General features: G+C 37.1%; 1 protein-coding gene across 1 annotated transcript; it reads right to left on the bottom strand.

Moving 5' to 3' along the window:
- Positions 1 to 18,873: 18,873 nt before the first annotated feature.
- LOC131619089 (lectin 11-like) lies at positions 18,874 to 19,698 on the bottom strand. Its single transcript, XM_058890230.1, has one exon. The coding sequence runs from the start codon at positions 19,696 to 19,698 to the stop codon at positions 18,874 to 18,876; it is 825 nt and encodes a 274-aa protein (XP_058746213.1).
- Positions 19,699 to 21,182: the final 1,484 nt, after the last annotated feature.

Below are 21,182 nucleotides of genomic sequence, written 5' to 3' on the forward strand. Positions count from 1 at the left end.
GGTCTCTTTCTGTTTCTTTTATAAACCTTTCCTTAATTGGATAAAATAAAAGTTGGTGGCGACTCTCTGATTTTCACAACTTAGAAATAAAAGAAGAGTCAGTTCGCATCCCACAAAAACCGAGGATAATAGAACTGGCGACTCTGCTGGGGATTTCAAAAACAAAATGTTTTCAAAAGGGGTTACCTTAGAGATTAGATCACTTCGATGTTTTCAATTGCTTGTCTTGTTTGCTCTATTTTTCAAAGGTTTGTTTGGGAATTGAATTTACTTGTGTGAAAGATTCTAACCCGAATCTCGAGATACCTTAAGTATGTGACAATAGACCAAGGAAACTGTACGGCATGTACCGATATGGTTAATCTGGTAGTCACTGTTAGTGCTACACTTTGGTCTGTACTGATATCCCTTGAAAACGATCAAGGAGTATGTTAGGCTTCCGAAATGTCATCAAGCACTAATTTGCCTTAGAACCTTTAGTTGAACTTGACTTGTGACCTAATAAGTGATTGACTTTGAAATTGATCGAAGTTGGTTATTCGCGAGGAATGTTTTGATCGGTTGTCCGAGTGCCGTATTGAGATGTTGTCTCCAAGGATCATAGAACCCGAATACCATTCTAAGACAGGTTTAAACCAACTAAACTTCAGTGGGGAGGGTATCACCTATGAACCTCGTGCAAGCCTTTAAACCTAAGGCTATTGTGTGACTTGTGTGTGTTTGCCACATGTTTGACATCATAACATCATAACATCATAAACATATCATTTTTCACTAATCATTTCAAGGATCGAAGAGTTTACCTTTGTTCTGTTGTTGTAGGTAATGGCTCCCGCTACCAGAAATTATATCCGGATCAACATCTCAACAGTGCCATCTGAGCTTAAGGAATTAATATCAGAATTTCCCAGAAATGCTCAATTCACCGAGCGGCACGGTCACCTACTCCATTTGGTTACCTCAAAATTTGAAGAAGACATGATACGGGTTCTGTACCAATTCTTTGATCCCGAACATCATTGTTTTACATTTCCCGATTACCAGCTAGTACCCACCTTGGAGGAATTCTCTGAACTGATCGGGTTTCCTGTTCGAGGTCAATTACCTTTCACTGGTTTAGAAAAGATTCCAAAGCCTGAAATCATTGCTGCTGCCTTACATTTACGAAAGTCAGAAATCGAGTCTAATTGGGAAACAAAGAGTGGAGTCGAGGGTTTGCTTGCTAAGTTCTTCATGGGAAAGGCTCGATCACTATTAAAGGATAAGAGTTACCAAGCTTTTGAAGAAGTTGTGGCTCTTTTGATTTATGGGTTGATTTTATTCCCTAATCCCGACCAATTCATAAGTGTGCACGCTATCAACATTTTCTTAACCCGCAATCCGGTACCTACTTTGCTGGGAGACATTCTACATTCTCTACACACTCGTACCATGAAAAAGCGAGGAACTCTTATGTGTTGTGTACCACTACTGGCTAGATGGTTTACATTACACCTTCCCCGATCAGTGTTGAGAAACGAGCAAAGGATGCAATGGTCTCGCAGAATTATGTCTTTATCTTATTCAGATATCCGGTGGAACAACTTTTTTCAAAAAAACATCACTCTCATTGACCATTGTGGGGAGTACCCTAATGTGCCGCTCCTTGGCATTAGGGGAGGCATCACCTATAATCCCTCTTTAGCTTTGCGCCAATTTAGATATGCACTAAGTAATGGTCCTCACGACATGATCATCCACGGCATTGTGTTCGACTACAAAGGTGATTTCCAAAGATATCGACGAAGGTTTATACATGCTTGGAGCAGTGTCTACAAAGTAGAAAGCAAGACTTTAGGACAATGGAATTCTATTCCCATGGAGCCTTACCTCAAATGGGTGCGTGCTCGTGCTCAGAAGTTCATCATGCCATATCCGCTATCCTACCTGTGACTATTGAGCCAGAAGTCGAATGGGAGGAACCTCGAGTTATTTTACATCCGGACATGCCGACTGACTTGGAAGAGTTGCAGAAATCTTGGGTTCAACTAAAAGAAGAAAGGGACACCTTCAAAGCACATTGTCAAGACTATGAGAGGAAAGTGTTGGAGCTCACCAAACAACTCCATGAAGAACAACAGATCAACACGTTCCTGGGTGCAAAGAGAAAGCGTCCATGGGAAGCTTGAAGGATCTTTTATTTTCTTTTATTTTGCTTTATCTTGTAAGCCCGAAAGAGGCAAAGAAAAAAAAAGAAAAAAGAGAGAAAAGGAAAAAAAAAGAAATAATGTTTAACTAATAAATGTTTGTTTCTCTTTTGTTTAAGCAAATCTAAATTCTAAGATCCTTGAAAACATTGCATATACATCTCATTCATAAACATTGCATAACAGGTTCACATAACAGGTTTCTCATCTTCTCGCTGTTTATTTCAGTTAGAAGGGATGGATTCCGAAACAAGCATCAAGAATCTCGAATCACAGAACGCCCAAGTTCAGATAGCAGTTCTAGAGTTTGAAAAGGGGCAACAGGAACTGAAAGCCCTGATGATCAAGAAGAAGAAGAAGAAGCCCAAGGGATCTGTAGGTTTAAGCCACCTCGTGAGGAAAGTTAGAGTCCCAGCCAGGATGCCCAAAAAGGCGCCAATCCCTGAAGAAGTCGGTGAAGGTGATCAGGAAGACAATCACAGCAACTAGGGTTCTGCCAAACCCTCTCTCTCTCCTGACAAAGAAGATTATCACTCCGAAGACGAACAAGGTGATAGCAAATACCAGCAGTTGGAAGAACGCATGAAAGCTATGGAGATACAGAAAATACCTGGTTTAGACTTCAACGATCTTGGACTTGTCTCAGATATTGTCATCCCTCCAAAGTTCAAATTTCCTGTCTTTGCGAAGTATGATGGAGTCTCTTGCCCAAAGCTGCATCTAAGGTCATATGTGAGAAAGATACTACCTCATACGGCAGATAACAAATTATGGATTCATTTCTTCCAAGAAAGTCTGTTGGGAACCCAACTCGAGTGGTACTACCAACTGGAAAGTGCAAAAGTTCACACCTGGGAAGATCTGGCCGCTGCTTTCTACAAACAGTATCAATACAACGCTGACCTTGCACCAACCCGTACTCAACTACGGGGCATGACCATGGCACCAAAAGAAAGTTTCAAAGAGTATGCACAAAAGTGGAGAGATCTAGCTGGAAGGGTTCAACCTCCCTTATCTGATCGCGAGCTGGTCGACATGTTCATGGGCACTTTAACTGGCCCTTTTTACAGTCATTTGCTGGGAAGCTCGTCGTCAGGTTTCACTGACCTGATATTAGCTGGAGAGCGTGTCGAAAGTGGCATTCAAAGTGGAAAAATTCAAGTAGGCTCCTCCTCTGGTACTACAAAGAGGCCCATCAGTGGGAGAAATGAAGTCAATACAGTGCACAGTCAGAAAGGTCGCAAAAGTGAGCATCACCAATCTGTAGGGGCTGTTCTGATCTCTGCGTCTGCACCTCAAAAAGATCAACCGCCAAAGTATATGCGTCGACCAGATGCACAGAGAAGAAACTTCACCAACATCAACATGCCAATCTCTCAAGCATTGCAGCACTTGTTAAAAGCAAATCTGATTACATTGAAAGATCCTCCAAAGAATGTCAACACTTCCTCTCCTAGTTATCTCCCCGACGCAACATGTGCATACCATTCCAATTGTCCTGGACAGGACGCAGATCACTGTTGGGCTTTGAAAAACAAGATCCAAGACATGATAGATGCTGGGGAAATTGAATTCGATCCTCCAGAGACTCCAAATGTCATCACTACGCCTATGCCAAAACACGACAAAACCGTTAATGCTATCATAGACACTATTTATATCTATGATGTGAGAGAACTGTCAACTCCGCTCCTTGAAACAAAAAGAAAGCTAATACAAGCTGGTTTATTTCCAGTTTGTGACCCTGATTGCTTTTATTGTGCACGCCTACCCAATGGTTGTGAAAATTTGAAAAGAGGAATTCAAAAGTGGATGGATCATCGTATCATTATGTTTGAGAAACTCCCTTCTATAGAAAATTTGTGCGAAGGTTTTTCAAATGGGATGAAGATAGAGGATGTCTCAGTGGTTTCTAACGCGCCATTGAAAATCCCTACCAAGGCTCCCTTCAAGATTTCTGCTGCACCCAGAGTAGAATCTGTAATCATCACCAATCCGGCTCCATTTCCATATTCCTCAGACAAAGCTGTCCCGTGGAGTTATGGCGCTAATGTTTATGTCCATGGAGTTAAACAAGACACCTCGACTGAGGAGGCCGTGAATTTTACTAATCCAGTTGTTGATAATATTGTGGGGACTAGTAAGATTACAAGAAGTGGAAGGATCTTTTCACCAGAAATTTCTCCAAATGTTACTACTAATCCAGTCCAGGTCCCAGTTCCTAATCAAGATGTCAATGCTCGAGGCAAAGAGCCACTAATCGAACCAGCTCAAGTACCTGTTGAAGTCATTGTTGAAGATCCTTCAAGGCAAGAAATGGAGGAGATATTGAAAATCATCTGCAAAAGTGATTACAATATTATCGAACAACTGGGGCACACTGCTTCAAAGATTTCAATGTTGTCTCTGCTAAAGTATTCAGAAGCTCATGCCAAGGCCCTGGTGAAATTCTTGAAAGCTGCACATGTACCACAGGAGATTTCAGTCGACCAATTTGAAAATTGTGTTGCCAGTCTGACAGTGGATAACGGTCTCGGTTTCTCTGATGCTGATTTAACCCCTACTGGGAAAAATCTCAATAAAGCCCTGCACATCTCTATTGAATGTAATGGCACCACTTTATCTCATGTGCTGGTAGACAATGGTTCCTCGTTAAATGTGTTACCAAAAGTAGTACTAGAGAAACTTGACTTTGAAGGAGTTGTATTACAACCAAGCGATGTTGTGGTAAGAGCCTTCGACGGGTCAACAAGAACAGTATATGGGGAAGTTAAGCTCCCAATTAGAGTGGGCTCTCAGATCTTTGATTCTACCTTTTACGTGATGGAAATTCATCCAGCGTACTCCTGTTTACTAGGACGCCCTTGGATACATGGGGCAAGCGCTGTAACTTCTACCCTGCATCAGAAGTTAAAATATCCGGTAAAGGGCAAGGTCATCACAGTTTATGGCGAAGAAGAATATGTGGTTAGCCACTTGAGTAACTCCAAGTATGTTGAGATCGATGGTGAATTCATCGAAACCCCCTGCCAAGCTTTTGAGGTGGTCCCTCCAGCTATCTCTACTGCCAAACATATTTCTGCTACTCCTGGTACAAAAATAACTCCAACAATGGCTTCTCTCAAGGACGATAAGGTTGTAATTGAAGAAGGTGGTTGCACAGTATGGGGACAACTCCTTGATGTGCCTTACAAGTTCGATAAATTAGGTCTGGGCTATGCTAATGGAACTCAGAAGAATGATCAAAGTCCTCGTTCTGGAGGATTAATGTCACATTTCATCAGCCAAGGAGTAAATGCTATTGAAGATGACAAAGTTCCACCCGTTTCCAAGGAGGTTTGGGATACTTTGGGAGAACCATGCGGCAAGTACGACTTTCTAGTGAAGTACACTGCTCCTCAGAGTTCCTTGATTGCCATTGAAGACATTGTCCCAATTGGATGGAGTGATCAGTTCGAAGATGACAAAAGTCTCACAAGTCCACCTAGTCCAAAAGAAGTCTGGGATACACTGGGAGAACCAAGTGGCAAGTATGACTTTATGGTGAAGTCTTCCGCTCCCCTGAGCTCACAAGTCGCCATCGAAGACATTATCCCAACTGGATGGGATGAACATTTCGAATACAATACGAAAATCACAAGCCCTGTCACTCCTGAAGAAGTCTGGGAAACACCAAATGGCAAGAATGATTTTCTGTAGGAGTACACTACTCATCAGAATGCACAAGTCTCTATCAAAGACATCATCCCAGCTGGATGGGACGATCTTATCGAGTATCTCTCTCAGCCAACAGAGGTACCTCAGCCTGGACTCTCATATCCAACAAAGCATCTTGCTCATCCTGAAGGATCAACAGCTCATCTCGTCACCAAAGAAGTCAATGTTGTGGAAGACGAAAAAGACAACTGCAACTGGGGAAACTGGATATTCCTTACTCACAACAGTGGATTGAACAACTGGGAAGCTGAAGATGTCATCTCCTTTGATCAGGAGTAAATGCAATTTCCTGTTTTCGTTGTTTATATGTTCAAAAAATAAAAATGGTTCCTGTACTATCGAACCATGAACTTAAAAGCCATGTGCCTTGCCCGAAGCACACTGGTCCTTTTTATAAGGGTTTTTCATACCATGATCATATGTTCATTCAATAAAATCATGGGACATTTGCATGTTCAAATTTTGCGATCCTTTATTTACTTTATTCGTTTTCAAATAGCTATGTGTTCTTACACACACCCATATAATAAATGCAGATTCACATTCACTCTGGATCCTGTTGATAACAATTCTGCTATTGCCAGTCATGACTTTGAAAATTCGATCTACCAAACTGAGGACGAAAGTGAGGAAGATTGTGAAGTACCTAGGGAACTTGCAAGGCTGTTAGAACAAGAAGAAAAGACTATACAGCCGCATGAAGAGCCAATTGAGGTTATCAACCTGGGCAGTGACGAAGAAAAGAAAGAAGTCAGGATAGGGGCTGATTTAGAAGACAGTGTCAAGCAAAGATTGATTCAAATGTTACAAGACTACGTCGAAATATTCTCTTGGTCCTATGAAGATATGCCTGGTCTCGACACGGATATTGTGGTCCATCGCTTGCCGATCAAAGAAGGTAGCACTCTAGTTAAGTAGAAGCTGCGAAGAAGTAGGTCTGACATGTCCAAGAAGATTAAAGACGAGGTTGAGAAGCAATTCAACGCTGGTTTTCTAAAAGTTGTGAGTTATCCTCCATGGATAGATAACATTGTGCCTGTGCCTAAAAAAGACGGGAAAGTCAGAATGTGTGTAGACTACAGAGATCTGAATCGGGCAAGCCCCAAAGATGATTTCCCTTTACCTCACATCGATGTACTGGTTGATAATACTGCATAATGCAAGATATTTTCCTTTATGGATGGATTCTTAGGTTACAATCAAATCAAGATGGCGCCCGAAGACATGGAAAAGACAACCTTCACAACACCCTGGGGAACCTTTTGTTACAAAGTAATGCCCTTTGGTTTAAAGAATGCAGGAGCAACGTATCAGCGTGCAATGGTAGCTCTGTTCCATGATATGATTCATCAGGAAATAGAGGTTTATGTGGATGATATGATTGCAAAGTCCAACACTGAAGAAGAACATCTGGGTCATCTGCACAAGCTGTTTGACAGACTCAAGAAGTATAGGTTGCGGCTGAATCCGAACAAGTGTACCTTTGGAGTAAGATCCGGTAAACTCTTAGGTTTCATTGTCAGCAGCAAGGGTATTGAAGTTGATCCTGCCAAGGTCAAATCTATTCAAGAAATGCCCATACCCCGTACCGAGAAACAAGTCAGAGGATTCTTGGGACGTCTGAACTACATCGCCAGATTTATTGCCCATATGACTACTACTTGTGTGCCAATTTTTAAATTGTTGAAGAAAGATCAAGTAGAAATATGGAAAGACAAATGCCAATTAGCCTTTGATAAGATCAAAGAATATCTTCAAAATCCACCAATCTTGCTACCACCAGTGGAAGGAAGACCTCTGATAATGTACCTAACGGTGTTAGAAGATTCAATGAGGTGTGTACTGGGGCAACATGATGATTCTGGCCGAAAAGAACATGCAATCTACTATCTTAGCAAAAAGTTTACTGATTGTGAAACAAGATACTCACTGCTCGAGAAAACTTGTTGTGCCTTGGAATGGGCGGCTCGCCGACTAAGACAGTATATGCTAAACCATACCACTTTGCTGATCTCCAAAATGGATCCTATCAAATATGTGTTTGAAAAACCTGCTCTCTCTGGAAGAATAGCAAGATGGCAAATGATCTTAACAGAGTATGACATCCAGTACACTTCGCAAAAGGCGATCAAAGGAAGTGTGGTAGCTGATCATCTGGCTCATCAAGCAGTGGATGATTATCAAGCATTAAACTTTGACTTCCCAGATAAAGACATTATGCTAGTTACTGACTACAAATAACCCGGACCAGAGGAGGGACCCGAGCCAGGATCCCGATGGAATATGGTTTTTGATGGAGCCTTTAATGCGCTTGGCAATGGCATAAGAGCTGTGATCATTTCTCCTGCAGGAGGATATACACCATTCACTGCCAGATTATGTTTCAACTGCACTAACAATATCGCTGAGTATGAAGCATGTATTCTGGGTCTCAAAGCTGCAATCGATCAGAGAATCAAGTTCCTGGAGGTCTACGGAGACTCCGCCTTGTAATTTATCAAGTTAAAGGGGAATGGGACACGAAGCACCTGAATCTAATTCCTTACAAAGAATATGTGCTTAGTTTGATTCATTACTTTGAAGAAATCACTTTTGAACATATCCCGCGAGAAGAAAATCAACTGGCTGATGCTTTAGCTACCATGTCATCTATGTTCAAAGTCAGGTGGGACAATGAGGCGCCAATGATCACCATTTACAGACAGGATGAACCAGCCTATTGCAACGAGATTGATACCGAAGGAGTGGAAGAAAAGCCATGGTTCCATGAAGTAAAAAGATATCTCGAAGCCCAGGAGTATCCTGAAGGGGCATCCATTAAAGATAGAAAGTTTCTAAGAAGATTTGCTACCAAATTTTATCTAAGTAATGGAATCCTGTAAAAACGCAACCACGACTCGACTCTGCTTCGTTGTGTGAACAAGAAGGAAGCGGAACAGATTATGGAAGATATACACGATGGTGCCTTTGGTACTCATTCAAGTGGACATACAATGGCTAAAAAGATTTTAAGAGCAGGTTACTACTGGTCTACCATGGAGACAGACTGCCACCATCACTCCAAAACTTGTCACAAATGCCAGATATATGCCGACAAAGTACATGTACCTCCAGTCCCATTAAACGTTATGACGGCTCCTTGGCCTTTTGCAATGTGGGGAATCGATATGATTGGAGAAATCAAGCCTACTGCTTCCAACGGACATCGTTTCATACTGGTCGCTATTGACTACTTCACAAAATGGGTAGAGGCAGCCTCGTTTGCTTCAGTCACCAAGAATGTTGTGGCCCGGTTTATCAAGCACAATCTCATTTGTCGGTATGGCATCCCTGAAAGGATCATCACAGACAATGGCACAAATTTAAACAACAGGATGATTACCGAACTCTGCACGCAGTTCCAGATCAAACATCATAATTCATCCCCATATCAACCAAAGATGAACGGCGCGGTGGAAGCTGCCAACAAAAACATCAAGAAGATCATACAAAAGATGACAGTAACCTACAAAGACTGGCATGAGATGTTACCTTTTGCTCTTCATGGTTATCGCACATCAGCGCGTACTTCAACAGGGGCAACTCCATTTTCCTTAGTCTATGGTATGGAGGCAGTTCTTCCAATTGAAATTCAGATCCCTTCCCTAAGGATTATGAAAGAAGCCGATCTAGATGAAGACGATTGGATTCAGACTCGGTTGGACCAGATAAACTTGATTGATGAGAAGAGGCTTGCGGCTATTTGTCATGGTCAGTTGTACCAGAAACGTATGATCAAAGCCTTCAACAAGAAAGTCAAAAGTCAGGCATATCAAATCGGCGATTTGGTTATAAAACGTATCATCTTACCACAGGGTGACCCCAGGGGCAAGTGGACTCCCACTTATGAGGGACCATTTGTAATCAAGAAAGTATTCTCCGGCGGAGCCATGTTGCTTACCACTATGGATGGCGAAGATTTCCCACACCCTGTAAATGCGGACATAGTCAAAAAGTACTTCGCTTAAAGAAAAGCTCGCTAAGTTGAAAACCTGAAAGGGCAACTTAGGCAAAAATGAGCGTCTTGGTGGATTGAAAACCTGAAAGGGCGATCCAGGCAAAAATTAGAGACTAAAAAAATATAATTATCCCGGTAGGCTGAAAACTTGAAAAGGCAGCCTAGGAAAAAGTTAGGGAATAAAACATACGACTATGTCCCGTTTGGCCACCTATTCACATTCAAGGGTCAACACATCAAAGGTCCGAAAGGCACCAATCAGTCCAATCATCTTCTTCCAACAAGTGAGGGATGAGATACTCAAAGACAAATTGGCAATAGCAGAGTTGAAACTTGACTGGATTGTTTTCACATAGTTATTTCCCTTTATAAGTGCTTTTCAAAGTTTTATGACAAATTCCTACTACTAGGATTTTTGTCTCCTTGTATTAACCAGCCTATTACGGCTCTCTTTCAAATCAATACAGTTCATGCTCAAAATCAATGTTTTCACTTTTCTGTTTTGAACGCATAAACGTCCCAATGATAATTTTGAATGAACATATGCATTTGAATATGATTGATGTTTATAAGAAAAACAGGAATAGCATTCAGGTAATATCCCAATCATCTGGACATCATCCCGAAACCAGCAACATGGGAATATCCCCCCACAGAGAAATATTCAAGGAGTTATCTCCAGATAAGCAGGGTCCAATTAGTTCCCCGACGGAATGTTTCATCACTAACACTAAGTACGGGCATCAGAAGAAACAGTTCCCCTACAGAGACACATTTCTCAGCATGATTCTCGATGGGATTTTCCTCTCCAACAAAATGACTCAAAAAGCCTTATCTCAAAGCTTGGATAGATATTACATCGGACAATTACTCCTCGTTCCCCAGCAAGGCTGTTCAAGATTACTATCCCCAGAAGGTGTGATCCTCCATATCAAGGCTTGATCAAATAATGCATCGGAGAATTACCCATCTCTCTTATTCCTAGTCAGGGTGCATCAAAATCAAAACCTTCAAGTTACCTTCATCCCCAAGCGGTAGTCAAATATCCCTCAACAAAGCATATTGGTCCGTAAGGAAGCTCCCCAGCTGAGTATACTTGAACGAGATAGCAAAGATCATCAACGGTCATAATACCATCATTTCCGAAATAACAAACAGGAATTTATTTTCCCAACCAGAAGTTTGATACGCTCTAAACTGCATAAGTGATGTCCATACATCATACATCATACGCATATTCATACATAGCATATAATGTTTCATGACAAACGCATACATAATATGCACGGTTGTTATTTAGTTTGAGAATCTCAACATATACATTACATGCATCATGACATTGCATGTCACTAACTTGGTTTTTCAGGTGGACGAATATCCTCAGCAAGTTATTCTCAATCACAAGCAATATTCTCCTGGGTTTGGTCCAGACAAGCGTTCCTCTCAGATACAATTAAACCAAAGATTCACTCTGGAGAGCTCTCTCTTTCCAAATCACTTATCAACTTTAAACAAACAAAGCAGATACGGTCTAATGGTGACTCATTCTGACGCTTCCAGACTAAACCACAGTCGAATAAACAACTTCAAATTCTTCAGATTTAAGTCGATATCTTGGATGGTTCCTTAATCATCTACCTTCATATCTAAGTTGATACCTTGGACGGTTCCTTAATGATCTACCTATAGATCTAAGTCGATACCTTGGACGGGTCCTTAATGATCTACCTCCAGATCTAAGTCGATACCTCAGACGGTTCCTCAAAGCAATCAATCTTCAAGATCTAAAAGCGGACACCTCGGACGGTTCTGTAATGATCAACATTCAAAATCTAAAAGCGGTAACCTCGGACAGTTTCGTAACAATCAACACAGAGGTTTAAATCCTTCATCAAGATATAATCAATGGATTCATTCTGATGAACAAACCATCAATACATTCGCTAGATGGCATCTGAAAGCTCATCTCAGGTAATGTTTTGATCCGCCAACGACATTTCTCAGACCGCATTCAATACAAATTCCAGCATCACTTCTGGTGGAGGTAAGTGCAAATTTCAGGGCATCTAAATATTCAATCATCTTCTACCTTCAGATTCCAATCGGTCTCTTCAGGTTTAAGAAGATTGAATAGGGGCAACTGTTATACCCCAAAATTTGCCCGCATCTTTTCTTAAAGAGAAGGCAACAGACTTCTGTCTAAAAATTGAGAGTTTTATATAATCTTGGATTTTATTTCATAAAAATCCTGATTTTATGAATACTCAGTTTTTTAGAATATTTTTTATACGGTATTTTGGTTCGCTGTTGAATTTATTCTTGCACATACACCAAATACTGTTTATCACTTCACACACACTTTTTATTTGAGATTTATTTGCACATAAATAGTACTGACGCAATTGGTACAGAATTAAATTTTGCAGGCGCAGAGTCCGGGGATTCAGACTGTACTGGTAACAATTAAATTATTATTGTTTTTGTTTCCCACTAATTTTTGTACTGTATTTTTTTCAAATCTCTTCCTTTCTTTTCAAATCTCTTTCTTTCAAATCAAATCTTAACTTTATTCTATACATCTTTCTTTTCAAACCCTACCATACACTTTCTTTCAAAACCTACTATTATTCAAACTTTCCTTTTTTGTACGGTATCACTTCATTCCCCAACGTCTCCATCCCTCTTTTCTCTCTATAAATACCCCTCATTTTTTCCATAAAATCTCACATCAAATTTCACTCATTCCCCAAATTTCTATCATACTATCTCATAATTATTTCCTCTTCTTCCCCGGCAAAAAAAATGGCAAAGTGGGTGGATACGTTTTTTCTTATGGTCATCACTGTTTTTACGGTGGTCATGTCCTTTTTCTGTCTGCATAGTCCTGAAAAATGCGGACCTGGGATGCTTACACTTTCGTGCATCTACTTTCTGTTGTTTATAGCATGGGTCTTTAATCGTCATATTTAAAGTTTGTCGTATCATTCGCTTTCAAATAATGTACCGTTCATTATATTTGTCGTACTGTTCGTTACATTTTTTTGTAATATTTGTACTGTCAGTATTAAATATTATACTATCTGTTATACCGTCGTTTACTTATCGAGATAATATTATGTGTGTTTATTGCTAGTTAAATATTCATTTCTGTGCATTAAATCCTTTTCAATTTTATTATCAGTAATTTCGTTCGCGTACGGTATATTTTAATTATTTATTATGTTTGTGTTTTTCTAACAAATCATGTAAATAATTTTTCACCATTAACACAACAAAAACAAAAGGAAAAATTAACTTTAACTATTAAGTTTTCCCTTTAACTGCTATGTTAATACCCGAACAGCCAGTTAACAGTCAAACCCGATGACAACACGATTCTCCGTGTTTTGTATCATCATTCAAATAAATCTTTCACATTTCAAAATTCCAAGATTTTTGTTCTAGAAGTCTTCTGATAATCACAAGATCAGCAAAGACTCAACACTGCACAAAAATCAGGTATGCCTAACTGTCTCCTACACAAACAGTCCCTAATTAGGGTTTTTGTTTTTTTTCAGGAGAACAAGTTTTTTGAGACCTCAAATGGATTTCATGGATCTACATATGTCTCAAAGTACTATCAGACAAATTTTCAAACTTCAATTCGCTCGGACGCACAGTCAGCAGCTCAAACAGTCAACAGACGACCAGTTTGACCGAAAAGTCAACAGACAGTCAAAAATGCAATTTTTTGTCAACATCCTTATTTTGTCAAAAGATTCATCATTTGATCAATGGTTGATCATAAATCATCAAGAAAAGTTCAGAAATCGACAAAATCCCATGTTTCAAAACTAGGGTTTTCTCTTAAAAAGTCAACTGAACTTTGACCGGCCATAACTCTATCCTCATTCATCCAAAAAATTCCAACCAAAACTTATTTTGAAGGGAATTCAATTATATTTCAAATAGAATTGGTCTCATGATCATTAGGTTTACCATTTCGAAAATATGAGCCAAGACATTGCAGGTCATTTTCAAAGTCAACCAAAAGTGGTTTTTGTCAAAGCCCATAACATCAAGATAACTTCTCCAAATGCAAAAAAGCTTCCAAAGTAGCTTGTAGAGGACATCTTGAGGTTTCTAAAAAGTACAATAACTCCTTAATATGATCAAAATTGAGGGAGTTATGCCTTGTCGAAGTTGGCTATTTTTTGGGAAAATGCATGAAACCAACAATGACCAAAATTGTTTTTTTTTTCAAAAGAGGCCAAGTATTTATGATCCAAACATGATTCTAATGATGTTAAAGGCCTCCCACGACCAAAATTAGGCCCATGACATTTTTATTTCTTTTTTAGTTTAATTTTATTCCATTTAAAGTTAAATTAAAAAAAGAAATGGTTCAAGATAATGATTCAATGCGTTGTCCTTAGCATAAGCCATCAAGTTTGATCCAAACTCTGCAGCATAGAGGTACAGAAGACCTATGGCAAGAGGGGTGAAGAAAATTGAAGCCATGGCCAAGAAATTCAAAGCTTTTATTATTAAAAAATTCAAAAGTTCAAAGACACTCAAAGCTTGTTAGCTTAAGTTTGCAGCACTCCTATTTCTTATAAAAGGCTTGGAATACTTCAGCAACAAGGACACACACGAAAATCCACCAAAGAATAGCCAAGAAACTCACAAAATTTTCAAAAAATATCAAAACTTGGTAATTTTTGTTTTTTGGTTTCCAGCCATTATCAATACAAACTAATTGTCCTAATCATCTTCTGAGACATAATATAGTAAGTTGGGATCAAAATCCATGGTTGAAAGTACCTGAAACGATCATACTCATGCTCTCCGATTGGCTTTTATTTTCATGATCCATAACTCGAATTAATGCATGTATAAATGATTTCTAATGGTTCATATGAGTTTGTGATATTGTTTAGGTCAGGTTTGAACCCTAGCATGAGAGCTCTAACGTCCAGAACATAGGTTGCCATTGCCAACCGCGTGTTCATATTCTTCTTCGAATCTCTTGAACCAGGCCGTTTCAAGACAAACTAACACCACCAACAGATTCCCATACCTCGATTTAGGGGGGTAGGGTCCTTCTTTGGTATTTATTTGACCTATTTTTGCAGGTGGAGAGATGCCCTAGCCGGAGAAGAAGACCGGAAACACTGTTCCGGCGGTCAAAAAGTCTAAGGGGGGATTGACTGGCTCGCGTGGCCTTTCCTCCTTCTCTCATTGGCTAGTCAAAACGTTGACAACATGCGTGGCAAAAAGAAAGAACGTGATTGGTTCTGATTTAAATTATGGGACCCACTCACTTAAACTAAAAAATAATAATTAGACTGGGCCTGTGCGTATTGTTATTCACACCCCTGGTTTCTGGCCCATATGCATTTTTTGAACTAAAATCAGTTCATCTTCAAACTGCTAAATACACCCCCTGTTTAATTTAATTAAATCATTTTAGTTTTTGCATTTAATTTAAAAACAACCAATCACAAAACCCAAAAAAAATATTTTCTTTTTACCATTAATTTGATAAAATGGCAATTTAATTTTTGACACAAAAATATTTTATTTTTCTTAATAATTAAAATATTTTGTTTAATTAATCAATATATATTCATATATTTCCATTTCAATAATTTTTAACCAATCAAAAAATCAGAAAAAAATATTTTCTTTTTATTAAATTAAGTTTATATATTATAAATTAATTTTGTACATATTTAGAATATTTTTCTCTTTAAGTTTAATTTGTATGTATAATTATTTGTATAATTATATGTTAATTAACTTAATAATTCCAAAACAATTTCAAAAAATCACAAAAAAATTAATTTTATTTTAAAATTAATTAACAAGAAACTTGGACATATTTTAGACTTAATTTTTTAGGTTTAAATTTTATTTCTAATTCTTAACCTTTTAATTAAATTAATTATGCCTTAATCTTAATTAAAATCAATCATCCAAAAATCCAACAATATTTTCCCTTTATCTTATTGCAATTTAAATTCATAGATAAGTGTATAGGTTGTCAAATTCATGTAAATAGCGTAGTTTACATTTCTCGCACAATCGATGTAATAGCGTACATTTACTTTCTGCATTTTACATTCCCGCACTTTAATTTCTGTACATATAAAACTGCGTGTATGTTAAGAATAACTGAAGCGCTAGATCACTAATTTCAAAGACAAAAAATATCTGAAACAAAGCACAATCACACTTGCACCTCTTAGGGTAATCCCTGCTACTCTTTTCAAGTCAATTCTACTGTTTCAAATACAAACTCAAATTTTTGTATATATCCAGTCAAGGAAATTTTTTAAAATAAATGAGAAAGAATCTTATAAACTTAGGGTATACCTCCTAATTGCTTGCTCAATCAAAAAAGCTTTTCCATATCACTGTTTTTCAAAACAAACTTTCAAAAGACTACACTTTGTATATATCCAAACAAGGATCATTACGAAATTAAAAATCTTTTTCAAACTATCAAAATATCTTTCGAAAGATAAATACTTTGTATACATCCACACAAGGATCATTACAAAGTTAACTCTTTACAAAATATTTAAAACCACATACAAGCATTTCAAAGCAAGACAAACGATTCAAACAAGTGAGCTAAGCAATTAAGAGCCCATGGATAACCATGGATTCAAAGGGTGCTAACACCTTCCCTTTGTATAACCTGCCCCCGAACCCAAAATCTCTTTAAGGTCTTTTTCTGTTTCTTTTATAAACCTTTCCTTAATTGGATAAAATAAAAGTCGGCGGCGACTCTCTGATTTTCACAACTCAAAAATAAAAGAAGAGTTAGTTTGCATCCCACAAAAACCGAGGATAACAGATTTGGTAGAACATAAATATGAAACTAAAGGAAATATTTGCAGCTGGTATTGTTCTCGGCAGTTACATGGCACTGACAACTGTCATATTTTCTGGATGATGCATGATACCGACTTTTTCTCGGTAAATTAACTTATATTTCTTGTTTTTTATTTCTCAATATCGATCATCCCGATTATTAGAAACTCTAAAAGAGATAACTTTAAATATGTTGCAGGACAAGTTTGGTGTGAAGCCTTTGAGACATAGTCCTACTGAGATGATGTCAGCTCTATATCTACAAGTTAGTATAATAAGTCAGGCAATAAAAAATCTTCAATACAAGAATTTCGATCTTTTGGTTTTGTTTTAAATTATAGGTGCATATGTAGAAGATAGAGCTAACAAGTTCATTGTTGTTTTTTAGAAATGCTCAAAGATATTAATATGTACTTTTAACATAAATTTAGAATTTTAGAATTTTCAAGTTGTTTTTGTATATATCATCAATTCTATATATGTAGATTTTTTGTTTATGTAAATTTGGTGATATATATATATATATATATATATATATATATATATATATATATATATATATATATATATATATATATATATATATATATATATATATATATGTGTGTGTGTGTGTGTGTGTGTGTGTGTGTGTGTGTGTGTGTGTGTGTGTGTATGTAGAATTTTCAAGTTGTTGTTATATATATTAAAGCTACCAAATCTGGTGCAAAATATGGTGAAAATTTATTCTATATATTTGCAGGGCTTTTTGTAAGTGAAAATAAATATTATATTAAAAAACTTCGTGCACATTAGACAACACTTAAAGAGAAAAGCGTTGTCTGAAGTGGGGAAAAGTGTTGCCTAAAGAGGGGGGATAGACAGCGCTTTTAAGAAAGCGCTGTCTAAAGTGATGCCTTAAAGATGACCAAAAGCGTTGTCTAATGCAAAAGCGCTGCTAAAGGGGTACTGACAAAAGCGTTGTCTAAAGTGGACATATAGCAGCGCTTTTAAAGTAAAAAAAGCTACCTAAAGGGGACATCGCTTTTGAATTAATCCAAAGCGCTGCCTTTACTTATAGCAGGGTTGGCTTAGGCAGCGCTTTAAAGCGCTGCTAAAGGCCAAAAAAAGCATTGTCTATGTGCTTGTTTGGCATAGTGAGTGTACTATTCACGTAAAGCATTAAATGCTATTCAACTGTCACATTTCTTGCTGCCTTATAAAAGAGAAGTTCTGGTTGCTGAAAAAATATAACACATACGCTCTAAGAAACCTTATTACGCTGCCAAATTGATTCTTAACGTTATCACACAAAAACAACAAAGAAACTCCATCTTCAACCTCACAAATCTTGTAATATCTTAGTGAGTGTTAGATCTTAATCTTGAGAGAAAAATCACTTTGGTGATTATAGCTTATTAAGAAGCACATTAAACTCTTGTAATATTGCTTACTTTTGTAAAAGGAAATTCCTAGAGTGATCAAGTTGTCATCTGTATACTCTAGAAGACTTAGAAGTTGTCTAAGTGGAACGCCATTGTAATCAAGGTTGATTAGTGGATTAAATCCTCAGTTGAGGTAAATCACTCTGTAAGGGGTGGACTGAAGTAGTTTGGTTAACAACGAACCAGGATAAAAATATCAGTGTGATTATTTTTCATCTGCCATTCTGGATTGACAGAAAATTGATCATAACCCACAAGAGTGGGAGACTGAGTTGAAGTAGATCTTCGATGGTGGGAGAGGCAAAAGTCAGCGAGCAAAATTGTTGCGGATTTGCGCTGCTGAAACAATGTATTATATCTGGCTTTCAAGGAACAAAAGAGCTTTCCGAAAGGAGGATGATAAGGAATTAAACATGAGGAAAGTTTAAGTTTTTTCTAATTCAACTTTACCAAATTGTTGATAAGGTGATGCAATTATAAACAGATTTTTTAGGCTAAATTTTATTTTAAAAGAAAATAAATATTGTGTATGTAAATTGAGTGTTGCATTCCATTATTTTTCTCGAAAACAACAAGTATTATTATTGACTTTATTTCTGTCGCAATCACATTCACTTTATTATACATCCTCTTATCATACGAGGTTATTATTTCACAACACTATACTGTATAAAACATCCCTCATTGACTACATGTTTGAAGTGAAAGACCAAGAGAGGATATCATGTGTCTCAACCAAATCTCCCGTGGAAGCAGAGAATCCAATTTGAACAAATTCAGGTAGAAAAGTTGTCAAGTCAATGTTATACACCAAGCCAGAATCCCCATTAAATTGTCGATTTTTAGAATAACTTACCAACACCTTCAAATTTTTCTCCCTAGAATCATATTCTATACGAGCCTTTCCCACATTTCCATCTTCAAAATCAGTGTACCAAGGTGTATAAGCCAATGACTTAATAGAATTTACATCAATACCTATATGAGAAAATTGTGACACTGGACTTGGATCCCATTCATTAGCAAAACTATCAAACTCAATGAGAAGAATTTCTTTGGTGTGTAAAGCGGTTTCCTTGGAAAACATTCCGAGGAAACCACCTTCCGACTTTTTTTTGTTTGGGATTTTGTAATCTGGTGACACTATAAAGAAAGCAAACCCGTCACCGTGATCAGTTCTACCGTTTGTGTTTACTAAAAAGGTGAATTCGGTTACAAAACTCGCAACTTTACCGGTGGTTTTGTCGTAAATTTGAATAGGCGTTATGAATCCAAATTGACCAGCACTATGTTTGAGTGGATTACCATAATCGTCTTTCTTTGTTAATTGTACGACTCCATTTTTCAACGTGGCGTCATTTGCGAAACCGACGCCAGTTTTAAAAACGTCACGTGAAAAAGTAGGGAAGTTGAACGAAAAGTCGGATTCGACATTGGTAACAAGAAAGAGTAAATATATTGAGAATGTTAACAAAACAAGATTAGAGATTTTGGTGATGGGAGTAATAGTCATGTTTATTTTGCTAATGATGAAATTAAGTATGAATGAAACATGAAAACATAACTAAGGTATTTATAGTGATGAGTACGTGAAAAACAATCATGCAATGCCAATTGATTCAACAAACATATATGCTAGATTTTGGTGCGTCCCAAAAAATTGGATATGCCTAGAACTAAGCGTGTGTGTTGTCTATATATATTTGTTCTTATATTTTGATGCGTGGAGTTTAGTGTTTAAAATTTAGGTAGAAAATAATTTTTCCAAGATGATAACGAGGTACTAATAATATAGACACTTAGCTACATGATAGATATGTGATTGTTAACTTCCAACCTAGAATTTTGTTAATGAAAAATTTACAATTATATAAGTCTATTATTAAAAGAAATAATTATTTATTATTTATATGAGTGTATTTAGGGTCGTTAGATTTGTTAGAAAATGAGGGATTAAACATGACAATTTTATTTATATCCTGTTTGAAGTAAAAATTAATCAAGAGACTGCACAAAACATGTGTTAGGTGACTGGACAAAAACATGAATTTTTGTCCTTCAACAAATTAAGGGAGAACTTTTTGTCCCAAACACAAATTATGAAAAACTATCAAAATATCATATTTTATATATAGTATTATATAAAAAAGTATATTATTGTATTCAATATATAAACTTATCAAACAAAATAGATTAAAAAATTGTCCAATGCCTCAATTATCAAATACAATACAATACAATACAATACAAAAAAAAATTATATTGTCCTGTACTATCATGTATTGTTTTGTCTAATACTTAACATTTTACAAATCAAACGCATCCTTAGTGTAGATTGAAAAAAATATATGGTACATAGTATTATATAATAATTTAATAATCAATACACTTTAAAATGAGAATCATTTAAAACCAGAAATAGTAGTAAAAGAGAGAAAAGAAAACAATGAAAATGATCATAACTAAATTAATAAATTTTGAAAACAACAAAACTTAGATATTTATTGTGTTAATGTTGTTTAGCAGTTACATAGTCGGTATTGAGATTTTGAACAAAGTTATAACTTAATAGTGGGATAATAGTCGAGGTTGCAATGCTCCTATGTTCATAAACATCAAGTCGGTTGGATGTAGGTGGATATTTAAAGTAAAATTTCATGTAGATGGATCAGTAGAGAGATTCAAAACCAAATTAGTTGCTAAAAGATACAGCCGAATTGAGGGTTTGAATTATTTCTATACATATTCTCCTGTAGCTAAAATGACCACAGTCAAATTGGTCATTGCATTCACAGTCATCAACAATTGATTCATTCACCTATTAGATGTCAACAATGCATTTTTGCATGGGACCTGCAGGAAGATGTATATATGACATTACCACAAGGCATCGCAACCTGAAAACTCCACCAAGTCTACAAACTCATCAAATCATTATGTTGTCTCTAGCAAGCAAGTCGAAAATGGCATGAAAATCATACTTTTCTCAATTTTGCC

Source organism: Vicia villosa, linkage group LG7, assembly GCF_029867415.1.
Source record: "Vicia villosa cultivar HV-30 ecotype Madison, WI linkage group LG7, Vvil1.0, whole genome shotgun sequence".
Lineage (NCBI taxonomy): Eukaryota > Viridiplantae > Streptophyta > Magnoliopsida > Fabales > Fabaceae > Vicia > Vicia villosa.

Excerpts from the sequence above, each read along its gene's own strand:
- LOC131619089 (XM_058890230.1), bottom strand. The coding sequence starts at position 19,698 with ATGACTATTACTCCCATCACCAAAATCTCTAATCTTGTTTTGTTAACA.